Here is a 27,640-nt window from a genome sequence, read left to right on the forward strand (position 1 = left end):
CACAAACATTTCTGATCCTGACACTTGTGAGAATTCACAATCCCTGCTCAGAGCAATCTAAATAAAGACAAAGCCAGTCCAGAAGGGTTGACAGGTTTCTAACCAACACATAGCAACCAGAACAAAGGATGCCCCCAACTAACCTACCATTAATTACTTCCTGACGTTTAATCTCAGAGGGTTTCAGACCAAGCAGCACCTCACGGCTCACCAGCTGCTGCCAGTTGGGTGGGTCTGTCTCCAGGTCAAAATCGAATAGCTCATCTTCGCTCTGAATATCCCCAGCACCTATGGTATCCATCCTGGAAGGAGAGACGCTTTAGTGAAACCTTTCTTTAGTGGAGAAACAGAGTTGGTAAATATACATAAGAATTTTTTTAAAAACCAAGATAGTAGCCTCATAAAATGCCTTATAGACTCAATGAAGTTGACTTTTTTTGGTAGAAATGGAATTTGATGAATGACCTCTATAAAGAAAGGCCACTGCCAGCAGCTCATCAATTATGGCTGCAATCTTCCAGTACTCTTTGTTTTACCTTCTGGATGAAGAGAAATGCAATATATATCAGAGTTACTACATATATCGTAATATATGGTATATATACAGTAACTCTGTATAATAACAAAAATGGGTAGAAGCTTATCTTTACAGCATCACAGAACAAAAGAAATTAAGCATTTAAAAACAGTTAATGTTAATGATATCATCAATTCAAGTTGCACCCACCCTGTATCATACTTGGGTATCAAAATAAAACCTTACACTAAAGCATTTGAATTCATAGCTGTCCTTATCCACAGGGCACAGAGACATTTAAGTGTAAACACATGAGTTTTTTCACCACACACAGTTCAATTCATGCACACCCAGAGAAGCATACTGGAGACGCCTTTGTATACTCACTTGCGGAAAGCTTTTGGTGTTCCTGACTCTGGCAACCTGGAAGGGAAATAATATTCTTATTTCAGCACAGAATGATGGGGTAAGGCACACAATCACATTTCTGATCCCATATTCTAGAACAGATCTTAAGCTGTGACTAAAGATGTGGGTTTCCTGTCAATACACCAAAACAGCTAAATAGAGAAGGATCAGAGTACAACCAAAAAGTTTAGAAGACCACAAACTTTCTAGGCTTATAAAAAAGACACAGACTCTGCTGAACTCTAGCCCCCCCCCCACCGCAACAAAGCTGGTGATGCCCAAGTCTAACCATAAGGCTCAGCCTTGCCTTTCAGACTCTCCTTCCTCTTCTTGCAAATGGTCCAGTGGAGGAGATGGGAAATCAAAAATGGTGTTTGCTGTACGAGGTGTTCCATCCACAGAGTCACCAGAGGGAGGGGTTTCTCCAACTTGCTTTGGACCTTAAACATATAAAAAGGTAAGTGTGTTACAACAATTTCTCAAATTCTGAAAACTCACACTTCTTTTCTAAAATCCCAGATCTTCCCAAACCTCCCCATGTCATTTTTCTGCAGCATTTCAGGAGGCATCTGGGTCTCCAGGGTTCAGCAATTCCAAAGAGATTGCAATCCACACATTAGGAAACACTGACGGTCTGACATTTTGCTTTGTATATGAGAAGCTCACAGCAAGCACATTCAGGCTGGTGGAGGCATTTTTAACGATAAACTATATTTTTACCCATTTCGCTGTCCTTGCTCCCATCCTGGGATGGAGATGTTCCAACTGCCAGTGGAGACATAAGATTTGCAGGGGGTAGGGTTGCATCGGCGCCATCGCTGGACCCACTCTGGCGCATCTTGCCAGAGTCTGCTGGCTCCGGACTGATAGAGGAAGACGTGGATAAGTGCTTCAGATGGCGCTGCTTTTGTATTTCCATGGCTCTGCCTACTGGAGAGACAAGGGAGCAATCAGCTACAGGGAAAATCCTTCTCACTCACATCATGGGCCCCTGATAAAAAGGAATGTGCCACACATTTCAAATTAAAGATGGCAGTACAGGTAGTAAGAATTCATTTTAAGGAATATTTCCAAAATAATGAAGCACAAGTATTCAACAAGGTGTGTGCAGATTTATGTTTTTTTGGAATTCTGGGAGTTGCAGTGCAAAATCCACTGCATTTGCCCACCTCTGTTCAACACTCAGATTTGGAAGAATACGGTTCTGTTGCTAGAAGAGAAATATCTATTTCTTTAACTGACGTACTTGCATAGCTGTCATGGCGGCTTGGCCTCCTTGGGGGTCCCAGGATATTAGGAAAGACTCTCCTCTTTTTTTCATCTCCTTCTTTCTCTTTCTTTATACTTTGCTATAGAAGAAAAGCAGTCAAGGAGAGTTATGGCAAACAGACTTGCAACATATTTCCACCAATATTAGGAATACTTCCCTTTTAGGTGTGAAGGAAAGAGGACACCAGGACAAGCAGAAGCAATGCCTAGCCACAACTTTTGCTGCCCAAGGCGGAACATGTAAAAAGCGTTTATCAGTCACACGGCACAACCCACTGAAATGAAGGAAGATGGAGCAGAGCACGAGATAGATGCTATGAACCAGGCTCTCAGATCTGCCTCTTTCCACAACTTGGAGGCAAAATTGGGGAAGCACAAAGAGGGCAGTGCAGATCCTAAGAGTGGCTGCATGTTTCCTAAGGTAAGGGAAATGTTATTTTGTTCTCAGTGCTCCCAATCCATGCAACAGTTATTGCTTATTTACTATTTACCTTTATACCTGACTTTTCCTCCAGGCAGCATAGATGGCACATCTCCTGCCTATGACCATCCTAAGAGGCAGGTTAGGCTGAGAGACAGGGATTTGCCCAAGGTGAGTCGCATGGAACCATGGGCGTCTGAACCTGGGCCACCCAAGCCCCAGCCCAACCATTCAGTTCCGGTACAACATGGATCCTCTGTACAGAGGGAGCAGGGCACTCAGGGGTCCAAGAGTCTGTCTCCCACACAGCCAGAGGGAGTCACGGAGCACGGGAGGTGTCACCGCAGTCACTCCGGTCAGCCTCATGGAAGTGGTTCTCTACTGAGAAAAGGCGCTGCACAACCCGCAATGAGGCCTTTGTGCAGCCTATGGGGAAACATCAGCAGCTTTTACAGACAGTGGGCGATGGCACCGGTCGGGTGGAGGTCAGCTTTTGCCTTGTGTTAGCTCGCATAATTTAACCTTTCTGAACCATCTGGACAGGAACTCTAACTAAACACGTGCCACCGTTTACCTTGATCTTTGGCAGGAATCCGATCCGTCCCCGCTTCTGATCCAGACTCCGGGGCTCTTTGACTCTCACACCGAGATGTTTCATATAGGTAAGAATGACATACTGTATTGCTGAACTACACATGAGGACAAAGAGAAAGATGAGGGATATTTAAATGGCAGTTAAAACAGCTGCTTTATTATTATTATTATTATTATTATTATTATTATTATTATTATTATTATTATTATTATTATTATTATTATTATTATTATTATTATTATTATTATTATTATTATTATTATTATTATTATTATTATAGCACTGCTTTGGCATTGGGGCAGCACTTTTCATTTCTATTAGCCACAGAAGATTGACAGGACCTATCTCAACAAAGATTATACCTCTCTTCATTTCCAGAATTTCGACTGCCCTCTCTACACAAATCAGTTAGCATCACTATCAGTTCATTCAATAGAGAACTGAAAGAAAGGTTATGCAGTCATGTAGAAAGGGATTCCAATGCGAGACAAATCAAGCCTATTTCAAAGGCATCTTTACTGAACAGCAGTAACTTTAAAAAAACCATACACACAAAATATTATTCCAAGCTGGAGGCACCAATAATAAAGCCCAGGATTTTCATGCAGAAACTCTCAAATTCAAACTGTATCTTCTCATTAAATAAAAGAATGTAACGCAACAAGATGAGGAAAGCCTTCCATCTTATATTCCACAGAGAGGTGCACTGTAAGTCTTGAGTAGGTATCACTGGACTACTACTGTATAGAGAAAGAGTTGGGCATATCAAGATGGTGATTTTGTTTTGTTTTGAAAAACCAGCAGAGGGCACTCTCGCAAGACACCCATCCACAAACAGAAACACACTACTGGTGGATTTAGCAGGATTGTGAGACAACAGGTGCTACAAACAGCCCACATATTTACCTCTTCTCCTCTTCTATGGGTTGAGAGGTCATCCTGCAAAGGAAAACAGCAGAACAAGTGAATCAGAATACTTTGTGTCAATATATTCTCCTATTCTCCCTGGTTGATTTAGAAAAACAGGGGACCACCCATTCAATTCATTATAATCTGACATTTTTTAAAGTTTTCAGGAATGTTTTTTTTTTTTAAAAAAGATTGAAACACTGGTAAGAAGTACCAAGTCTACAGGGCACCCATTTATGTGTTTGTGCGCAGAGTGGTATAGCAGCATAACTTGCGCGCACACACAGTGTGTACCACTACAACCCGTTGCGTCTGTCTTGGTACATTAAAATAATAAATTAAGTTATGATTGCAGGGAGCAAGCACTCCCTCGGTCCTGCCATGGATACACCCAGGCATCTAGCCCCTCAATTCCACCCCTAACATTATTAAGGAAGGTATGAGAAATAAATTCACAAGCAAGTCATGATGTCAAAATAGTGAGCACTTGACAAAAGTATGCATTTGAGCTTAAAAGCACTATCCTTAGCTCCTGCCACTGCTGGTGTCTCACAGGTCCATTTCTCATCACAATCCACTCTATTTCCTCTCCTGCCCTTCCTCCCTGAACACAAACCTCTCATGGCTGTTGCCTGTAGCAATCTGAAGTCAAAAGAGGATAAATACTACCAGACCACAGACTCTCTTTCAATTCAAGGAGGCCTGACAATGGCTATAACTCAACTGAGCAATGGACAACATGCAGCCCAGAGAGGCATTCGCCAACGGAACCCCATCCCAGTAGAATGCACTGGTGATTTGCTTCACCATCAAGTTACTTTCTCTGCTTATGAGAGCCCAAGAAAGACTGTGCACTTACAGCACTTCTTCAATTTTGGTAATGATCTGCTCTGCACACGCTCTCTCCTTCTCCAGGGTGGCCCGATCACGAACACGTTCTGCATCCAGCCGGGTCAGCTCTCCTTCTGCCAGGGTCAGCCCCATGCTGCGTTTCTGTCTAAATATGAAAGAGGAAAGAAGACAGAGACGAACTGAAGCAGCACGGATCCAACACCAAAGGGGTACCAATCTGTACCAACAGGACAGCCTGTCCAGCCATGGTACCCTCAAAGCTCACAACGCTTTGGCCAAGCAGTTTCCAATATACTCCTCTTCATGCTGCTGAAGGTAAAGCGGCATGGAATTGAAATGTGCAACTTCGCACATACTGTCAACATCACGTACCCTTCTCAGTCTTGGCAGATTCAGCAAACAGAAACCACTACACTATAAACCATCTTTGATGGGAAGAAGTAGCAAAACGTCAGAGGAAAAGGAAAGCTGGTTACTATTATTGACATCTATGCCAAAATCTGCCATTGTCCCTGAGTTGGTGAAGGGACTGTCCAAAAGCCACAGTAATTATATGATTTTTAACAACCCAAAAGTGAATAACTGGATTCTTAAGGCTAAAGGGGCAACCACAACAACTTTTTGGTGTAAAAATGTGTACAAAATCTGAATTTTGAATATGAGAAAGAAAAAAAATTGAAGAAATTTACCTTGGATAGTTTTAGTAGTAACTACAGACAAGGCTTTCTCTTACCAAAATGACTGTCTCTGTGTGGACAGCTGCTTAACAGGGTAGCTGAAAACAGCTGAATAGAAAAGTGTGAGGTCACATCACTTCCTATTGCTGCTTCTATCACTATTAAAGGGGAAATCTGCACTATCTAACTGATGGTGGAATGTTTCTCTGCTATGGCATATATTGGAGCAGTTTTATATTGGAACTGTCATAGAAGGCCATAAAGTCATACTTTGAAGCCAGCTGAAATGCTCAACCAGAGAGCAAGTCATACCTAAAATCTTCAAGGTGCCTCTGGACTTCAGAAAATACTTTATCTTGCATAGTTTGAATGTAATGGCGGTGCAATTCTTCAGGAATTAAGTCTAATCTTCTTTTTTCTGCAAATAAAAGAATAAAATTGTTTTGTTTTATTTAAAATAAAGTATTCAGTTTTTGCAGCCAAGAAGTTCCCTTCCTAAGGAATGAAGGATTTAGCAGTCCTCTAATGCCAATATCAGAAAGACGCAGTGGAAGACAGGAGGGCCTGGCGTGCTCTGGTCCATGGGGTCACGAAGACTCAGACACGACTTAACAACAACAAATGGCAATATATGTGATGCCTGCCTCCTAAAATAAATTGTGATATGGAAGAGTCTTGTCTGGATATAAAACCCCTTTAAGGGACAAGAATGCCAAGACCCTCCACCACCACCAATACAATAGTGTGGAATAAAAACAACAACACATGTTTGTCTACGTAAGACGTAAACTTACCTAGATCTACAGAAATTTCATCTGGAACAGCAACCTTCAGATTCTGTGGAAATAAAGGACATAAGCAGAGAAACAACAGTGTTTTCTGGCTTTAACTTCAATGTAGACCCTCTCCCCGCCTCCATTTCTCTAGAAAGCTATGAAGACATGTTGGATTCTGCATTCTACAGAACTTGGTAGGCAAGGCAAATGGTGTCCCTATGAGACAGCTTATGGCCTCTCCTCTCTCTGCAGACCAAAGCCTCTCTTGGACCCCTGAAGTAGCGCTACAGAGCAATCTGGACACATCTGGCTCAATTTCTGGATTGTTTCCCTTAACCCCAAATTCATCACTTCCTGTATCTTGTTAGTTTTACGTTCAGACTACATATTATGTCAAGATTTAGGCATGGATATGGCAGAGGTATGCACGTACATACATGCTCATCCACCACACATATAACCTTTTGCTGTTTTCACTTGGTTGGATCAGGTCCACTATGTCTACAACCACACCTAAAAACTAAACTAAAAAATTTAAGAATTAGGGCCATGCTCAAAATGCAATCACTGGGTTACAGAACCTTTATTGTGCTGTACTTTAGTGGTGAAGACATTTCCTCTGAAACATCAAACCAACTAGAGCAAAATAAGTTGCAATTAAACGTATGTATACAGGAAGATAAATCACATGTGCACTTCAGAACTTACTGCAGCTCTATCCAAAAAGAACTGATTAAATTCAGTGAAGACACGCCGTGTCTCTTTGGAGTTTGTTTGTTTGTACAGATCCGCAAAAAGATAGCAAAGCTACACAGAAAGAAAGAAAAAATGTAAGAAAAAGGAACAAAGGGAGTTAATTCTACCTACGAATCATTCTTCAAAATTTTCAAGAAATGTTTCTTTGTAGAAATACAGTTAAGAGGAAGACCACAGGATGAGGTGAGGTGCTCATCTATCTACATTGCTTTCCGATTTGCTAATTTATGTCTGTCACTGAAGTTCTGAACAAATACAATAAATTTAAAAACAAACTCGTGCTTTTCTTCATTGCAGATCAAAAGGCTACTGCCAAACCGTCCCCACATGGACCCGTGCTATAACAGTTTCAGAATCCCCTAGACTCAGAACACAGAACTGTTTGCAAACTGACACCTTACCAATGAAGCTGGGTCAAACTGGGACACAACATGATGCAGAAAGACAGCCAAGTGGGCTGGCCGACATTTCAGCAGCTCTATATTCTGGAAACAGCTGCACTGCCCATTGATCTGTGCAGACAGGGGGAAAAAAATCAGAGTCAACACCTCCATCCTCTATTTTGGAAAAGACCAATCCATGCTTTGCTTTTTATTTGTTTCAATCCAGCCTGTGCAATTACACTGTTTCCATGCACGTCCCATTACAGCCCCCTAGATGGTGAAAATCCCTTTGAAGAACTGGGCTGGAATATGACTGTATTAGTGCAATAAGTTAAATAAAGTAGAAAACTGAACGAGGCCGAGAATATCTGCCTGATTACAAAGTTATATATGAAGGAAATGGCTGCCAGTCCGGACATTTTTGGTGGATAAAAAGGCACTTACTGACAGTTAAAAGTCAACCATATCAATGAATTATGAAACAAACCTAAACAAGATTTTTTTCCCCTAGGGGATTTCTTACACCAAAAGGTCATAGCCATACAAGAGCAGGCCTATAGTCAGTAGTGTATATTTACAATTTTACCTGCTCCTGTTCACCATCAAAATCATCATCTTCTGCTCCTATGATCGGAGGTGCAAGACGAGAGGAAGGGCTTCCAATACTAGACTGAGAGTCCTGGGATTGTGGAGTGAATTAAAAACAAGAATTAAAACAATTATTATTTTTCTGAAAGCAGATAAAACATGACAACAATAATTTTAGAAAGGACTGATATGTATGTTTGTTCATTATGTTCCTTGGCTTATCTAATCTTATGCATGCTTTCTACCCATTGGACACACACCTTATCATGTGAGAGGGTTCGAGTGTATCAGGGACGCGAACAGCAAAGTCATCAGAATACTGGACTCTGTTCCCAGTCTAGACTCCCAAGCTGAGTCACCCAAGGTGAAATGGTCAAAGCTGAGACACCGAACTAAGATGCTCCCACCCTTTCCAGGAATTAACAATTACGTCAGCTAAAGAAAATTTATAGTTCCAATTTTTATTTAAAATATTTTTACCCCACTTTTTGCCTTGAAAGGACCCAAGATGGCTTACGTCATTAAAAAGAGATACTTAAAAGCTAATAACAGTAAGTATACAAATATTAAAAAAGAATAAAACAAGTATTATATTGAAACGTAATTAAAACCAATACTAAATACAGTGGTGCCTCGCTTAGCGAGGTTAATCCATTCCGGATTAACCCTCGCTCAGCAAATCCATCGTTAAGTGAAATGAAAAAGCCCATAGGAACGTATTAAAACTGATTTAATACGTTCCTATGGGCTTAAAACTCACCGTTCTGCGAGTTTCCTCCATTGCAGTGGCCATTTTGGATGCCTCGTTAGCGAGGCAAAACAGCGGTCGCCATTTTGTTTTAGCGGCGGCCATTTTGGAACCGCCGATCAGATGTTCGCTATGCTTTGATCGCGTCCGCGCGATCATCGCATAGCAAAAAAAGCCCATAGGGGCCATCGCTGAGCGAACGCTCCAGCGATGGCCCGGGACCCCTCGTTGTGCGGTTTCATCGCATAGTGAAGCGCTCGCTATGCGAGGCACCACTGTACACATTTAAAAGCAAAAGAGCACAACAATCTATACAGTCTCCCACCCCTCCGATAGCCAGTCACTGAAGGAAAGCCTGCCTGAGGCGAAAGAGTTTTGCCTGCTGGCCAAAGGATGGCAAAGATGGGGTCAGTCTGGTGTTGGGAAAAAGAAATTCTTGAAGGGCAGCTACTAGGTAGCAGCAGTAGGAGAAGGTGGCACAGAGGAAGACTATGGTAGAGTCACTCAAGCTAACTCTTGGTAAACCACTCTTAAGCAATCCACAAATGATACCACAGATATGGCTCAAAAGTGAGACTCCCTCCCTCCCTGGTCAGAAGACACCTGAACAGCTACTGGGAAGGAGCAAACCAATCATCGCTCAAAACTATGATCCAGCTATAGATGCTGAAGTAGAAATTGAATGCTTTTCTGTGCATGTCCCTAGGATGAAAATGATCACATGCCAAGAGTCAGCAGAATTTCAATGAATTCAAGATCCAATGAATGAACAGTGGCTCAGAGTTCTGTTACACCAATAATGTGTTTACTGCAAATGCATGTTGAAGGCAACCTAATGAATTACTGTATATACCGATATCACTGGATGGCCAATATAATAATTTAAGAAGTAATATAACAGAAGCAGGCAGAAGACAGAGGATCTCTATTCTTTCTGAAAAACTAACATTAGAAGCAGACAACGTATAATTTTGGCCAGCAGGCACAGATTATGCATAATTAATATAGGAAGTTAGGATAAAGTTGAAGAACACCAGAATAATCATAGTGCCAAAATGACATTACTATAATTATACCAGTGCCAGTTTAAATAACATTACTTAAGAATTTACAGAGCATGTAGAGAACGTGTAAAGATTTGAATTTCTGCATTCAATTAGGATGAGCCAGAAGAACTGTGGATTAAACCAGAGATATTATTACTTAAGAATGCAAAATGACTATTCTTGTAGCCAAAAGAAAAGAACAGCCTCAGTGGATGAGTGATGAAACACCTAAAATTGTTACCAAGAGATGACAAAGAAATAAATCACCAGGAATAGACTGTTATCCAACAGAGCTATTTCAAGCTACACAGACCAAAATCTGAAGAAATAAAAATTCTAATAAGAATTTGCAACAAATATATTGAAAAGAAAACAAGTGGCCTCCACATTGGAAATGTCTACTATATGTTTCAGTCCCACAGACAGGAGATGACGAAGATTGCCATTAGCTATACAACCACTTTAATATTTGTCATGCAAATGACCTGATGCTCAAAATTGTACAATAAAGACTTTTACCCAGCATGGAGGGATGAATGCTATATATTTAAAAGAGATGTAGAAAAGTAAGAGGCACTGTGCGCTGCCCTGCACTCCCATGGTTTATTTACCAATATACAGTACATGGTCTCAAGTATTATACAGCTTCATAAGGAAAAATAGGATCTAAATCAAATATAATCCAGTAAAACATTAAACTGCCTTAACTATTGTTTCAAAATTGAGTTTTAAGGGAAAAATTCCAGAAGCTCAGAAATCCATCCTCATGACAATAAGGCTACTGTAGAGCTGCAAGCAGGGTGTCTATAGTACACTCACCGTATCTTGACTCTCACTCTTCTCTGGGCTCTCATCCAGATAGATCCGTTCCCTTAAGCCACTTCGGGGACTCTACCAAAAAAAAAGGGGGGGAAAAGAAAAGGAAAAAAAAAGGATAGGAAAAATTAAGACATGTTCTGCTCAGTGCTTACTATGTTAAAAAGCAGGAACCAACATTAAAAGACTGTCATCTGAATTTCAAAACCAGAAATTTTTGGATTATACAAGAAGTTTTTCCCCAACATTTAGAATCCTGGGTACCAGCACCCATGCGAAACTAACCAATTATCTATTTTGATGTTTACAATCCTACATATTACACAAAACTTACTTAAAACAGCTAAACGAAAATGCTTAACATACATATCATACTTCTCTGTTAGTGTATTTTTATCTCTTGTCATTCAAGAAGACAAAAGGGGAAAAAAGATTAACCTAGTCTTCATTAAAAAAGGAACATCTCCATGATTTCTAGTTGACCTTTCTGTTTCTCATTTTGTTTTCACAAAAATCATATTGATGACATTCCATGCTGTTTTAGGCCCACTGAACTCAGCTGAATTGCTCCCTGTTAAACAGGTACCAGAAAGACAAATAAGTAGGCGCTAAGTCATATCAGACTAAAATAAAAAGAATCTCAATTCCTGGTAAATTCCAAATCGTCTCCAAAGCCATTTTTAAAAAGCATCCAGATGTGAAGGCTAAACAAAATCCACTGATAAGCATCACTGTTTTGAAAAGGACAAAGACAAAAAATTTAGAAATTATTTAGCTTTCAGAAATAATTACTGTAATGAATTGCCCGTTTCAGTAAACAGCTTCTGAATGCTTGCTTCTAAGAAGGTCTGTGGGGGACCTCAAACTGAAAGCACAGGCTGATACTAATTGACACTTATGTAGCCACTTTCATACACAAGTGAATAACTGTTTTAAAAACAATCGGATTTCATAATGGTGCAATCGATAAATGCAATTGTGAAAATTATACAGGAAATGATACAAAAGCCACCAGCCCAGGAAGTATAATTTTGGGTCACAATGTTCATGCTTCAATTAGAAACAAGTTACATTTGAATGGATTTACAACACTTTAGGGCAGGGGTAGGCAAAATCTGGCATCCCAAGCCTCGGTCCCCAGCAGTCTCATATTCATTTATCTATTTAAATAAATATGTAGCAACTCCCTTATGTGCACTAGCGGTGATAGGATGCTACTTTGCTATGTTCTGAGCACCCTCCATGTTCCTGGGGTCCCATACCTCTCCACTGTTATTTTTAAAAAGTAACCGCTAGAGGGCACAAGGAGATTTTTCAATCTAAAAACCCACTTGTTTAGTGGAAATCATTTTTTTTTCTGTTAGCAACACCCCATAATAACAAACATTAAGAGTATATAACATCTGCATTAGCATTTTCTTAAAATAATCTAAACATCCAATATGCATATTAGGGATTGTAATCCATAAGATGCCTGCAAAACAGAAAAAAAAATGGATCTCTGCTCTGTTGAGGCTGCTGGCCCCTCCTTTAGGGGTACAAATTCCCTGAATGCTACACTCTTGATCTGAAAAGCCCTCTCAGTAGCTCTCTCAACAGGTTAATAAACAAAACTGTGACTATCAGAAAAAAGGCAGAGATCCTTGTGGCAGGAGAGATCAAGCTTCTCTACTCCCCCACTTTCATGGCAAATTGCCCCTACTAGTTTCGATTCATTCAAACTACAAATAGACAGTTAATTTTATCTGTTTTCTAGAAGAGGCTGTGTTGCTCTTCCTTGCCCAGCCACTGTATCTGTCCTAGGAAAATTCCCGATTTGAAAAAAGACGACATTTGTTTCCCAACCTACTACTAGTAATTAATCAAATGACATCAAGTGGCTTCTGAACTTATGGCTGAACAGGAATTTTCAGGGTTTCCTACATATAGCGTATTCAAAAGTGGATTACTATTCCCTTCCTCTAAGGGGATGCACTGCGACTGTGCAGCTTGCCCAAGGCTACACAGCCTGGCTCTTCTCCCAGAAGGTACAGCCGTGAACCAAATTCCCTGCCTCTGGCTCTGTTATTTACTGAGCTCTTGCAGCCTGCTAGAGAAGACATAAAACTATGCAGGCAATCAAGTGATGCATTTGAAAGGTGATCACAACAGTGGAAGGTGTGGATATAAAGAAAACTTAGTGGGATCTAACTGAAGAACTCGTGGAGAATAAGAGAAATCTGTAAGCACTATACTTTTCCCTTGAATTTCATGGATCTAAACAGCATAGTTTGGGTTTTAGACTTTTTTTAAAAAGAAAAATTCAATCAATCAATATTCAATAAATACCATGCTGCTATTCACTTCCAGGGCCTCAGAAAGGTGGGTCTCGAGCTTACCTAAGGTCATGTCGTTGGCAGTGTGGTGGCCCCTACTCTGATGGTGGTGGCCCGGCCAGCCCCCTCTCTTGTCATGGCTGCTCTATGCGGAGGCCCAGGAGGGTGCTGGGGAATGCCAGAAGGCTGAAGAAGGTCAGGGGAGGTGTGTGTGTGTGTGTGTGTGTGTGTGTGTGTGTGTGTGTGTGTGTGTGTGTGTGTGTGTGTGTGTGTGTGTGTGTGTGTGTGTGTGTGTGTGTGTGTGTGTGTGTGTGTGTGTGTGTGTGTGTGTGTGTGTGTGTGTGTGTGTGTGTGTGTGTGTGTGTGTGTGTGTGTGTGTGTGTGTGTGTGTGTGTGTGTGTGTGTGTGTGAGAGAGAGAGAATCAACTGTTTATGCTCTGTAATTACTTTTTGTGTGCATAAGAGTTATACATGGATTTTGAACTACACGGGGACCCGATGCCCCTAACCCCACCGTTATTGATGGAGAAGAGTAGCTGGACTAGGGACAAATTTCTGTTCAGCATTCACTGAGGGTTCTTGATCAGTTCCTTCTCTCACCAATCTCATAAGGTTTTAAATTGAACACAAGTCCATTGGACTTGGGCAGCAACAGGATAACATGGATAATGACCATAGCATGTAAGCAGCTGTCAAGTGACAGTAGAAAACACACACACACACACACACACAAACCCTCCAAACTGCTTCAAAGTAGATGAGAATAAAGGGGAAAACTGGTGATCCTATCCCTCTTACTGTCTCCTCTCGAGTGACAGGAGACGGGTCGGTGCAAATCTCAAGCAAAACGCTTACCTCTGCTGTGTCACTATTTGCCTGAGAGCTATCCCCAAAGCTGCTATCTCCTCTGGCGAGTCCATCTCCCTTCTCAACTTCTACCTCACTGATTTGCAAAGACTCTGTCACAGATTTGGAAGAAAAAACACCATCCTGAAAGCAAATAAAGCTAGGTAAGAAGCAGCAAGCACCACATACTATGGTGTTTTTTAACAAACTGAAAAAGAAATGAGTTGCTTTTTACAGTCATTTCATATATTCCTGTTTCTACAACTAGTTGCAAAAAATCACCTCAGGCTTTTATTTTAAGGGATACATAAAACATGAAAAAAAGTTTCAAGGCCAAGACATCTGTGTGCAGCTCTTCATGTCCCCTCAAATAAAAAGAGGATGTGTAAATCCTCAGTACAGGGCTTTAATTTCTCTCCAACCTGGTTCCTTCTATCAATCATGTTCCTCTGAGCACCATTAGAAATTAAACCAAGCTGTTACTTGTGCATCCCTTAATTTACTGCACTTGGACAGCTGTGTAGGCTTGCACAAACTGGCACAGACACAGCTGGGAACAGCTTGTTCCCACACAACATTCCCAACCATAGCCTGACCAGGTCTGCAAACATTTGCATTACCTGAATGGAACCGGTTGCTTTGGACAACTGCTCCTGCAGCTGAGGGATGTGCTTCTTGGCTTCCTGGATCTCCTTGAGCAGCCGGGAAGCAGGAGCACGGCTGTAATCTTCTTGCAAGGACTGAAAGGATAGAAAGAGTGGGAAAACCAGCAGTCATGACAGCCCTTGACAACATTTGCAGAGCAATCTTTACACACAAAAACCAGCATCACACTTGGAGCCAAAGCAATGGAGAGAATATAAGACATATATTTAGGAAATAAAAAGGTCATAAAGCCACTAGAAGGCCCAGGGCAAGGACTGTGTTCATTCTTGTAAAAGTGTTTCGTTTACAGAAAAGCATACCAGAGATTATTTTTTTTTTTTTTTACAAATGACTGTGTATGCATGAAATGGCCTATATTCAACTGCTAGTCCCAGCTAGAATGCATTCACCAAATCAATTGCTGAACAGGGAATTTATACATAAGTTAACCCCACTGAGTCAACTGGTCTACTCTAAGTGGGACAACCAACTGGATTTAGGCAATTGTGCCAGCAATTAAACAGAGTCTTGTACCTGTTATTATAGGTCGCTACTCCCTTCCGTCCCATTTTAGCAACAATTGTTATTAAAATGGGCCGTGTTTATGCAATAGTTAAGCATTTTCTTGTGGCCCAGGTGTTATACATACTCTGAAACGCCTTGCATTACACACAGTCCCCAGCAGAGAGCAAAGCCGCTCCCATATAGTGTTTAGGGTTCTCTCCTCAGCAATTTCTGCCCTGGCTGGTAGAGGTCAAGAGAAGCTGAAATACACAATGGTGGGCCTGCCACTCTGGTACATCCTGCTAAAGCTCTGGATTGCTCTACCTTTGTTTTACATTGTGAATTTATAGCATATTAAGCCTCACGTTGTGGCAGGCAACCCTGAAAGGTGGTTTATAAATACTGAAATAAATGTATCAGTGGTCAACTCTCGGAAGTAGTAGCATGTTTACAAAACGTTGGTTCCAGAAAAGTTTCATTTTGTACCTGCAGCCGTTCCTGCTCTTTCTGAAGCATCTTCCTCAAAATCTCCACTTTCTGACTGTGGACAATGTTATTTTCCTCCTGTTAACAAGATATAGCCAATTTTTACTTATGAGGAACATGTGGTTCTTCTTTTTACAGGTATCTTCCAAACTAGTCAAATTGTGTTCAAATAGCTTTTGAGTTGTCTACACCCAGCAATCTTGTAATTACAAAGACATATTCACTAGCGTAACTGTATTCATTGAAAGTGAACCCTTCCTTCTGTCAATATCTGTGCTCCACTTCTAATTTCTGCAGAAAATCAAATTTAACAAATACTATGCAAACCAGCAACTGAATAGGTCAGCTGCAATATGCTTCAGCAGCATCCCAGCCCTGCCCCTTCACACACATACTTTGAATACACTGCCTGAATTCTGTAGCAATTTGACAGGGTTTTAAATGGGTAGCGAAATGGGACACACAGACAAACAGAGAGACAGAGTTGAAATGTAATATATGACAAGAGTTATAAACAATAAAGCGGCTGGGGCAGGAAAACCTGCCATTCCCTATCCTATAGACTAGCTTATGCTCACTCCCAGCCTTTCGGATCTTCTTACCCCCATCAGCACAGGGCTGGTAATCCTCTCTGTGTTTCCAGATGCTCCAGGTGAGTGAGGAGATGTCATGATCGGAGACATATGCCCAAAGGCTGCTGGATCCACCTCAGAATCGGCCAGAGGAATCTGGGGCGACCCAGGTGGGCGCCCTTGCACAGTGAGTGCTACATAGGAACCCGCTGAAGTAAAAGCACAAAAGCCAATTGATTATTCAGTCATGTGCCTAGATGAGAAAAAAATTCACCCCTCCCATGCTCAATCGGTTAAAAAAAAAACTACTTCTGCACAAAAAATGAACCTGCAGGGTCACATGGAAGCCAAATAAAACAAATTTTTTTACAAAACCTATTAAGGATTACTGAAATGTGATGTTTGTCAGGTGTGCGGATATTGTGTCCTATGTATCTGTCATGGAACATGAGCAGGCAGTAACATCCTTTTTGTGACATGAAAAATAAGCGAAAACTAATATTCTGAAGGTAGGCTTAAGTGCCTGAACTTCCTCTTATAGACACATTTGTCATCTGGCAGTCCAGATGATGTCTAAGTAGCAAGATTCCAACTGTGTTAAGCAATCATCCCGCTAACCAACATGACATTGAGCCCATAATATTCTAAGAGCAGTGCAAGAAGAGGGATGTCATGGTCTGTTCTCATTTAAAGAACAAATTAGAGTACATCATTCCACCTACAGCATACTGTATTAAGGTATGTATACAAAATCGAGCCAAGATGTGGTCAGAAAAACGAAAACAAGAGAAAACTGGGAGATTAATGTCTTCTCCTTTCTTTGGTTAACAGAACAACCACCAGAGACTACCCATGTGGGAAAAAAAAGGCTCAATTATCGCTGAGATCATGAGTAGTTTTCCAAATAGTATCACAATCCACTTCATACAGTATTCTAGACCCACATCCCAAGGTCTTCCAAGAGGTAACATCAATATCATGGCTATATCCCAATTACTAAACACCTCCTGGCCACAACAGGAAAATCTCTCTCATACACATTTCAAGGAGGTTGTAAAGAATAAAACTAATGTGCTTGGTTGACTCACACTTTATCAGCTTCACCACCTCTAAATGGTTTGAGTGTGTGACCAGGGTCCCATTCACCTACAAGGAAGAGAACAGCTGTGTCAATTTTTGTTCTGGTTTTAGAAAAAAGACATGCAAGGCTTCCTACAATATGAAGGTAAACTGATATAACCACTTCTATAGCATTTAATATGCTTTCTTTGTCATTTTAGGCCAGAGTGTCCTGCAAGATTTAGCCAACCCTCTAAAACACGGCTTGCCGGAGCTAGACCGCGGATACGGATCTCCGCGCCGAACCCCAACACGCACACATGGTGGTCATGCCATGCTCATGTGGGGAGCCCACACCCCCTGCGCGGGAGCTCGCTCCACCCAACTGGTTTACGGCCCCAGAAAGGTTGGAGACCTCTGCTCTAAAAGACTATCATCACAGTGATTGGATACATAGTGTAGCAACACTGAAAGGTTTTCACTTTATTCTCTATGTGCTTTTTCACAGCCAATATCTTAGATACTTGCAGATGTTTCACAGCTGGGCAGAGGTTCTGTCCTTGCCTTTCTAGGCAGACACACTTATATATGTGCACACAAACACAAGCAAGCAAGCAAACAGAGAGAGAGAGAGAGAGAGAGAGAGAGAGAGAGAGAGAGCACTTAAAGATTACAAAGGAGGGTTATGAAACCAGAGAGCTTTCCATGAAAAACACAAGCATCTGGCAACAGACACCTCTTGCTTACTGCCAGTTCTAAATATAAGAAAATATATAGTAACTCAAATGTTTCTGGGAGGCAGGTTTTGTCAAAACACTGATACAGAGATGAACACCACTGAAGCATTTCTGTCTCTTTCCAGTAGCAATTTATTCTTCTGAGGACATTAAGCATTCCTACCTTAATTATTCGGTCACCAGTTTGAACCCCGGCCCGCATGGCTGCTCCATCTAAAGGGAAGAATCAGCTACTTAGAATTAAATGCATTATTTCTAGCAGTTTTCTCCTCTGCTGCTCAAGTAAAGTCTCTTCTCTTTTGGGCAATGATGGCCACATTCCATCAAGAGCGTGTGTGCTGTAGGACTGTGGCTCTAAATGCACTAGTTCCTTCAAAGGCCACAATTTCCCCAATTGTCTCTGCCTAGTTACACCACAAATTGGCAACTTCAGAACCAGCATGGACCACAAAGAGCACCCTGCTGGTTTCTCCTAAATTACACTCTGCTTAGTTTTTTTTTTTTTTTTAATGGAAGCATGGTAAGTGAACACAGGCACTAAGGCCAGGCTCCAATGGTGTACATAGGCTGAATTTCCATGAGAAATCTCCCTTCTATATTGCAGCTCTCCCTTCACCTCAAAAGCCTGCTCTGGTGGGCTTAGGAACTCATTAGAGCCAGTTTACAGCCTCCAGAAGACCCTAGTGTGAGAGGAGAGGAGAAAAAGGTCCCAATTCAACTGTTGCCAAATAAAGGCACGATATATCTAAACTGTGATTTTTCTGCTTTCCTTCTGGCGTACAAAAATGAGTCCTCTGCAATCCACTATTTCAAGATTCTAAAACTCTGGCTAAGCTGATACTGCAAATGGATGATAACGTGTTACGGAAATATCTTTTAACTTCTTCCAAAGCATAGATGACTAGTGCGTTTCCCCCCCCCCCCCGTTCAATTCAGTATCTGGAATGAACTGAAAGAAATAAGCTATGTGATCTAGCCAGGTTTTATGCTTCAGCTGGATTTTTCTTTCTTTGATAAGCTACCTGAGGCTACTTCGCAAATAAATTTTTATACAAAATTCTACATCAAATGTATAAAGCATTTTTTTTTTAAAAAGCTTGCCCTATTATATGTACTTCCTATCCAATACAGTGATATTTTATACCCAGGAATTATACCTCAAGCAGAAAGAAATATAACAGTGTGTGTGTGTGTGTGTGTGTGTGTGTGTGTGTGTGTGCGTGCGTGCGCATGTGTGTACATGCATGTGTGCGTGCATGCGTGCATGTCAAAGACTTTGCATGCCAGAACTTTAGTGAATACAAATTAGTGTGTGACATGTCTACCAACCTATTTATGCCATAAAGTGTTTGTGTTCATTTTGCCACTTATATATGCAAAACATGCTGCTAAGTGTGCTCCATGACGTTTTTATAGCAAAAACATGTATAAAACATACTTATGTCTCATCTATTATAACTATACATGCAGTATGCACAATATGTCTGTTGAAGTCGTCACATGAAGAGACAATAGAACAAGTTTACTTACCTTCTTTGACAGACTGCACAAAGACTGGATTGTCTCCACTGACGGTCAACCCAAATCCATTTTCATCCCGCTGGATGATCACACAACGCTGAACAAGACCTGTACAGTGACAAGAAAGAGAGACAAAGCAATATAAATGTAGGCAGGAGATCAGAAACTTGACAATCTACAGAATAGAACCTGTGCATAAAGGGAAACAAACGGTAAGGCTCAAGAGAGAGGGGAATTAACAAAGAGCATCAGGTCAAAAGCAAGGAATACTCTTGTAACACCAAGGACATGACACAGGAAGCTAACACAGGGAGATTCCTTAGGTATATTTGTCACATTTTGAACCAGTGCAAACCTTTAAAAAAACAAACTTTTTAATCCATTCTGCACAAATGTTTTCCTCCCAGTATTTTTTTTCTCTACACAACATGTGCATTTGCTATAGAACTTCTCTTCCTTGCCCAAATTCTGCAAAATTTCACCATTCTCAGGTTTGTTTCAAAAAGAGTGTATGCACACTTTTAGCAACCCCGTGTTTTCTTCCTGGCTGCAAAGCAGAGATCTCCCACTTCTCCACGTCAACATAGGAAATAAAAGTTACTAAACTCTCAGCAGGTTAGTTTTCAAAACCAGCTTCTACCAAACAAGCTGGCAGAGGAGAGCTCAAGAGTCCATCTCTCTTCCATAGGAACACAAAGATCTTTTATCTTTCTAAATCATACTAACTCGCTGGTGACAGCAACATCAGGACTTTATTTTCATCTTGCAATCCCTTTAAAATAATGTTGTCATAAAACGTATTATCCCTTGGACATTTCTTGTTTTTCTTTTAAATACTGCTGATTATCTAAGAAGCTGGTGCAACTGTTCATTTCCTTTTATGAAGAAGAGGAATAAAAGATCAAATTGTTTAATGTAATCAGCCAAGTGGCTTGAAGTACAAATTATGCAACAGTAAAGTAGAACTAAGACATTCATTTAAACATCACACACGGTATTTCTATCAATTTAAGTGGCTATTTATAAAACAGCACCTAAAATAGGTGAACAAACTTCAGATGTTTCCATTTTAGTTTTGTTTATAAGCAAAAACAATACTTGATCCAGTGTAGCAGAAACTCTTTGCCATGACTGACACATTCTAAACTCATTATCGCGTTAGTAATAGCTCACACAGTCTCTGTAGCACTAAAGCAATTCCTTTAAAAATCAGTGTCATGCAGCAATCTGATCAAACAGGTACATGAGTTGTTTCACATATTTATTAGGAACATGTTATTGTCTCAGGAATCAAATGGCTATGAATCTTTCACTATTCTCGTTAATGAAGCAGCTGTTGTGGGTTTTGATTCAATTTTAATTATGTCAAAGCAGAGAGAAACTTTTTTAAAAACCACATACACATTTTACAAAATAAGACTGACTGCATGGAGACAGGTCACATTCTTCAGTTGGATAATAAGATCATCAGGAGAGATCTTTCCGTGGGGCACAGGAGAGGGGCTTATCTGCTGATGCTCCAAGACTTTGGAAGTCCCTCCCACAGAAGGCCAGGCTGGCCTCTTCATTGCTGTCCTTCTGCAAGCAGGCAAAGACCTTTCTCTTCAGGCAAGCTTTCCCTTAGTGATTGGCTGCCTGAGTGGCATGTTTTGACGGACTGTTATGACTGACTGTCCGAATAGTTTTTAAATAGATTGTTAGGCCTTACTGTTTTGAACGTGTTTTTGGTGATGCTTTTGTTTATACTTCTTTAGTATCATATCTGATTGGCTCTTTTAAATATTTGTATAGTTTTGTTATCTTTAAATATTGTCTCTGAATGATGTAAGCTGCCTTAGGTCTTTTTAAAGTAAGAATAAAGGTACAGTAAAAATCTTTTAAATAAAATAAAATAAACATCCACCATTTATGCCAGAGAAACACCACTTTTGCTCTCCTTTTCCCATCTCTGGTTCCTTTAATGGAAGTAAACATCTCTATGACTGGTCTCAACACATTATGATGAAAGGGAAGATGTGGGGAAAGGAATAAAAACCATGTTTAAAAGAATTATACTTCCTTTTAAACCTGACCAACAGACATTGCAAGTTTGGAGATCCCATTCTTTTGTTTATACCAGGGCCTTAGTTAAAGGTAATAGAAAATCCATTTTGGATTCCCAAGCCATAACACTCTGTTGCAGATGTTACGACATCTTCATTACCTTGGCATACATGTTCTATATGCCGTATTGAACACATATACTGGGTATTTTATCTTCCACAGTGCAGCAGTTCTTTTATAGTACCTGGTACAAAATTCACAGGCAGCGTTTAAGAACTCATCAGAAGACAGATATTTAAATGGAAAAAAAGTAAGTATCACCCTGAGATCTAAGATGAGAGTCTACAGTTAGGCAAAAATGTTAGGGAGTGGGGTCGTATGTTTGAAGTAAATACAAGCAAGTCGCTTTCAACTCCAAAATAACCTGCTCCTAACCTGAAGCAGGTTAGTCTTCCTGATACAGATAGACGTTTTTTAAACTGAATAATCTGATTTCTACATTTCTTACCAGAATTATTTAAATGTCTAAAAATTACAAGCTTCTGACAAAGAGTCCATGAGAATGGTATCCAAAAGACTCAAAATAAACACAATGAATTATACTATACTATTACCTATAAGGCCCTAAACGGTTTAGGACCTTGATATCTGGCGGAACGCCTGCTCCCACCAAGATCTACCCGGAGCACCCACACAAGTCAGGAGGTGAGGCTAAGGAGCCTAACGCTGAGGGAGGCCCGGAAGGAAAAGACACGAAATCAGGCCTTCTCGGTGGTGGCTCCTTCCCCCTGACCAAGCATATTTTTACTGGATGTAAAATAAGCACTGCAAAGTCCTTAGATATGAGAGAGAATTTATTATTTATTTATTTATTTATTTGTTTGTTTGTTTTTTGTTTGTTTTTACCCCACCTTTCTCCTTGAAAAGGACCCAAGGCCACTTACAATCATGAAAGACAGTATTTAAAGTTGAAATCAATGGATAGGCAACTGTGGTTAACATCATTAAAAGACAATATATAAAACCATGGAAGCAAGAAAAGAATGCAAATATAATATCGTCATTTCGGAGCTAAACCAGCATCCCCTGCCTACCTTCACATTTCCCTTCATGAACAACCAAGACTGGTGAAATACTTCTCATTGAAAAAAGGAATTTCAACAACTCTCATCTAAAAAACATAACAACTCCACCTCAAATCACTTTTGCCACTTCAAGATACTTTCTGCCTAGTCTCCAAAGGCATGCCAAATGACTGCAGCCATCAGCAGCATAAAGTACAGAATTCTTTACTTGCAGGCTCTTAAACCAGCTTGGCCCACCCAAAACAAATACTTCTAAACTTTTCCACTTTTCCACACTTTTTCAGCACTAGTAAGAAAAGGAGGGGAGGGCGACAGCAAGAGAGCCAGCACACAAAAAGACTACTGGAAAGGAAGGAAGACGGGAACCTGCACAACTAAATCCTAACAGCAGACAGAACTCCTGCAGGAAGTCTGAGAGGAAGCAAAAAGGGATGTCATGTTCCATTACACATACATGAAAAGTCAGGGCACAGGAGAGGAAGAGGAAATGAACTATAGATAAATTCTAGCAGACAAACAGCACATTTCCAGTAGTCAAGACAGATTTATCATTTTATAGAACATTTTGTGGCAGTGGGTATCCCCTGCAGCAGACTAGGAAAGAATTTCTACCACTGATATTATGACAGATATATACAGCAATGTTCAATACATCAAGCTCTTTCTTAAAACACGATGTGATTTTCCTTCTGTATATAACAGAAGAATATGTGAATAATTACAAAGGAAGGTCCATTATGCAAATGGGACGAGAGTCAATAAAGCCAGTTTGAAAAAGAGAAATTTCTTGGTTTGAAAAAGAGAAATTTCACTCCTTCAAAGTAAGCAACCCTTTTTTAGGGGAAATGTGCAGTCACTGTTGCAACTGATATTTCACTTTCCTTGGGAATCGTTCCATAAACACTGTACCTAGCTTGGATCTGCACTGAATGTTTTGCATAAGCCTTGTTCTGAATGGGTAACAAGCAAATCCTAACAAGTCTTGGTACCAATTGACATCAAACTCAGTTCCACCAAAATACACATTCTGCCCGGCAAAGCACTTCAGAATGACAAAAACAGGAAAGACAAGTGTGAATCAGGGAAAATTAATTCAGTAAGCCAGTGCACAATTCTGAGCAAAGAGACAAAACCCTCCCCCTCTTTCATCTCAATTTTCTAACAGTTTTCCAAGCACTGCATAAGACTTCTTTGTAAAGTGCATTGGAAGCTAGGAAGTACAGGAATATATCTGCCACATACCTATTTATGAAGAAAGTTTGACAAAAAGACTGTGTAGCAAGAGAATCAGGGAAACCTATGTAAATGCACTTTAATAGGCTGAAAGAATATGGAGAGCCAAACCAAGACAGGTATCTGTCCTATAGGATGTTCTGTCTTCCTTGAAAAGAGATATTTATTGCTTAAAAAGAAAAGAAATCCAGGGAAACTATGAGATACTTTGATATGCAACAATCATTGTTTTGGACTATCCAGGTAAACCCAATTATTCACAGGTCAAGGAAATGCAGACAAAAATTCAGGGGAAGTCAACTTAGCAGACCGAAGCACGGAAAATGTGTATTAGTTTTATGCAATTTTAAAGAAAGACCCCTGCAGAAAACCCACAAAGTGATGGACAAGGAATAGGAAAATCAAGTGATCCACTATTTTCAAAAATAAATAAATAAATAAATCTGTTTCTGTCCTATATACTACAAGTATATGGTCCATTCACACACATATTTAAAACTTATAAAGCCACAGTCCTAGTTAGTTTGTGCCAACTCCTCAAATGTTCAGCTGAAGGAAAGATTTCATTAGGAAATGGAAGACAACACAGAAGACACCAATGTTTGCAATACATAGGTTAGTACTGATCAGCAAGCTTGCACATATAAGCCACATTAGAAGCTCAATCTTTTCCCCTGCTGCAAAAGAAGCCATGCATGGCAGGTAAAAGGCAGAGGCCTTGGGCACACAGAACAACTGCACAAAGCACACTGAACAAAGGCACAAGGCTGCAGTGGCTGCGTGAGCTTACCATACGTCTCGGATCTAGCCTCCTCCGAGCTACACTTTGTCTTCCTGGAGGAGCTATCTGCACGAAAGCAGGAGAGAAGGAGAAAAAGATATAGGAAATATGGAGACCAACATGGAAAAAATTCATTAAAAAAAAACACAGAATGATTTGAATAATCGGGTTAATTCATGCAAAACACAAACAAGATATGGGCAAGAGGTGGTAACGTTTGAAATCAGAATGTGAATATCAGAGCTTTGAGCTATAGAGGTAACACCTCACAGCAAGTGTCTAGTAAGAAAGAAAATGATACCATAGTCACGCTCCCTCTTTTCTATATGAGAAAGTAAACTGAGGAAAAAGTTCTCCACATAAGCAACATGCACACCATAGTTTCTAAACACCAATGACAGTGTTATATTACGTGACCTCCTCCAGCTACAGAACAGCAGCAAGTCTTGAAGCTAGATGTCAAGGATTATCACTACCCAAACTGCACTGGCCATGAGTCCTAGAGATGCTTGAGATCACATGTCACCTCATGGCTGTTCAGAACACAGCACTATCACTACTCAATATACAAAGATCAAAGGACCTGAACATCCATTATCAGGATGTACAGGATTTATATGTTGTGCTTTCAAAAATAAGACTACAAATATTTTTTATTACTATAATGGCTCCCACATAAGAGATCTGTTTTTAACATTCCTTTAAAACTCAAGGATTGCAAATTGGTGTTTTTGGAGTACAACTGCCTGGGGAATTCTGACACTTGTAATCAAAAAACACAAATTTGCACACCTCTATTTAAAACGTATTTATTCCCATCTTAACGTCTCTACCTCTGCTCTCCCATCCTACTGTTAAAATTGCCACTTCTCACTCACCCTTCTAATTCAGTCATACAGCAAGTGCACTTTCCATTTTATAGTTAGTAAACAAAAGAGTGCTTGCATAGGCCATGGGCAAGCCTTCTAATTCGAATAATCTATGCCACTATTCTCACCTGGCAGTATTAATAAAGAGATGTATAAACACCTGGTCTAAATACAGCAATTAGACTTCTCTCTGTGGTGATATATTGTATCCCTGTACATCACATTCTGCAGTCAGCTCTCACTGCTGCACAAAATACAAAACTCAACAGTAAAGTGCCCAGACAAAAAGCAACACACCACCTGGGGCCAAGAGGCTCACCCGCAAGCCAGTCACACAGTTAGGAGCACACAGCAGTCACTGGGTTAGTAGGTTGGGGTGGGTGGAACCTTCACATGCAGACTAATTTCCAAGACAGCATTAGACTCTGAATGCAACACAGAATGCAGGGTTCTACAAGCACAGGGAAAAAGAAAGAAAATGATAATCCATGACCAATCAAAGTTTATATAAACACACATCAGAGGTACTTCACTCAGAAGATTAAAAATTACTTTCTTCTGAATTATAGATATTTATGTACCACTTTATTATTTTCTCCACAGGCAAGAATGCCTTTAGGTGAAAACAGTTTATGTATACTGTGAGCAGTCAGCATCAGAAACTAAGAAAGGAATGGAACTAGGAGCACACCCTTAAAAGAGCTTCCCAAATACTGGAGGTTGTGCTAAAGGAAAAATAAAAGGAAAACAGGTAGGTACCTAGGAGCAGCAAGAACGATCAGATAAAAGAGAAAGAAAGATGCAAGTGTATGCAGGGTTCTCTATTTGAAACTCCTCAGCATCTGTTCATCTGCACTATGCAGTCTGTGTTGACCGCTCGCTAGTCATAAAATCTGCTCTTTACCGTACAGAAAATATGTAGACAGAGCAAAATAATCCCTACACAGTGTACAGTTGATGGGTCTGCTGAATCAGCAAGCCAAGCACAACAGTAATAGAGAACTTCACAGCCTTTTCCACAGCTGTCTTCTAAAGCCTTAGGGTCAAACTACAAATGATCTGTGACTGGACTTTCCAGTGTTTCCAATAATCAGACACAAAGACATTCAAATCTTGAGCAGAGTAACAGCGTTGAGGAGAGAACAATCATCTGGTGCCCTTGCTTGAAAAAAAGGCATCCACAGTGAATCCTAATTAAATAAAAATAATATTGTTGAAACTTTAAAAAAAAAACACAACTTGTGTAGTTTGGCCCTAAGGCTTCAATACAGCCCAGTCATCAGAAAGTGTACTCTCTCTCCAGCTGATGACTTCTGCCTTCTATGTAAGATTAAAACAAGATGCACTCTGTACTTGAGTTCAGATGTACACAAGAGAATCATACATCTCTAGTACAGCATAGCAACTTCACATATGAAAAAAAATACTTACAATATTATGTAATCAGTGTGACTAACAAAGCTAGCAATAGTTTCTGGATATTATGCCAGTGAAACATGAATTTTTAAGTTTGTTTTTGAAAAGCAGATCTGTCGTATGAGAGGCTATGAAGATTCTACCTGTAGGGTCAAAGTCGTGGGCACTGATGCAGCGTTCAACCTTCTGCTTCTTATCTGCTGGAGACTCTCTGCTCAGAATGCTGCCATGCCTGAAGTCAAACAGAAAGAAGCACAGACTGAATGAATCACAAGAATTATTGACTCAGATTCTAAAAACAATGTAATGACACATCGCCAAAACATTTTGGAACCAAGAAACCTATACAAGACTTTGCTCATAAACTCAGTAAACTTCCATTTTTATTCTAACACAAGGTGCCTAACACCTTGCTAAAGCTGCTGTGAATATTGCACACATTTTTAAAAAGAGCAATATAAATAAGAAATGAAACTATCTTATTGTGTTTATCTTGTTAGCAGACTGCAACATCTGTCATGTTAAAGCTTTGGAAAAGGGAATGAAGTTCATTTGTCCCACTTCCTGAGACCATTCTCTTCTCTCATTATTTTCATGTTTTTGTATTCTTTCACTATTTATAGCCAAGCTAATCTAAGCCATATTGTTCTTCATGACTAGATGACAGAAAAAAGTTATCTCTACACTCTCCCCTCTATTGATGGGAAGACTGGGAAAATGTTGACTATATAACAGAGCAACTGTATTCCACCGCTGTAACAAAATGG

At 40.2% G+C, this 27,640-nt stretch overlaps 1 protein-coding gene across 1 annotated transcript in view; it reads right to left on the bottom strand.

The window, feature by feature from the left end:
* The window catches only part of ARHGEF12 (Rho guanine nucleotide exchange factor 12), an 83,563-nt gene that overhangs the window by 22,212 nt on the left and 33,711 nt on the right, over positions 1-27,640 (bottom strand). The window contains exons 3-25 of the mRNA XM_020792661.3: positions 27,017-27,105; positions 24,598-24,654; positions 19,456-19,554; positions 18,089-18,138; positions 17,218-17,275; positions 16,160-16,338; positions 15,558-15,635; positions 14,543-14,662; positions 13,932-14,066; positions 10,765-10,836; positions 8,150-8,242; positions 7,582-7,692; positions 7,133-7,231; positions 6,443-6,485; positions 5,961-6,066; positions 4,979-5,116; positions 4,117-4,149; positions 3,190-3,304; positions 2,172-2,274; positions 1,646-1,855; positions 1,233-1,365; positions 905-940; positions 148-302 (exon numbers count right to left, since the gene is read on the bottom strand). Coding sequence (XP_020648320.3) covers positions 148-302; positions 905-940; positions 1,233-1,365; positions 1,646-1,855; positions 2,172-2,274; positions 3,190-3,304; positions 4,117-4,149; positions 4,979-5,116; positions 5,961-6,066; positions 6,443-6,485; positions 7,133-7,231; positions 7,582-7,692; positions 8,150-8,242; positions 10,765-10,836; positions 13,932-14,066; positions 14,543-14,662; positions 15,558-15,635; positions 16,160-16,338; positions 17,218-17,275; positions 18,089-18,138; positions 19,456-19,554; positions 24,598-24,654; positions 27,017-27,105 — 2,312 coding nt within the window. The remainder of the gene's footprint in view (positions 1-147; positions 303-904; positions 941-1,232; positions 1,366-1,645; positions 1,856-2,171; positions 2,275-3,189; positions 3,305-4,116; positions 4,150-4,978; positions 5,117-5,960; positions 6,067-6,442; positions 6,486-7,132; positions 7,232-7,581; positions 7,693-8,149; positions 8,243-10,764; positions 10,837-13,931; positions 14,067-14,542; positions 14,663-15,557; positions 15,636-16,159; positions 16,339-17,217; positions 17,276-18,088; positions 18,139-19,455; positions 19,555-24,597; positions 24,655-27,016; positions 27,106-27,640) is intronic.

Source organism: Pogona vitticeps, chromosome 8 (assembly GCF_051106095.1).
Source record: "Pogona vitticeps strain Pit_001003342236 chromosome 8, PviZW2.1, whole genome shotgun sequence".
NCBI lineage: Eukaryota > Metazoa > Chordata > Lepidosauria > Squamata > Agamidae > Pogona > Pogona vitticeps.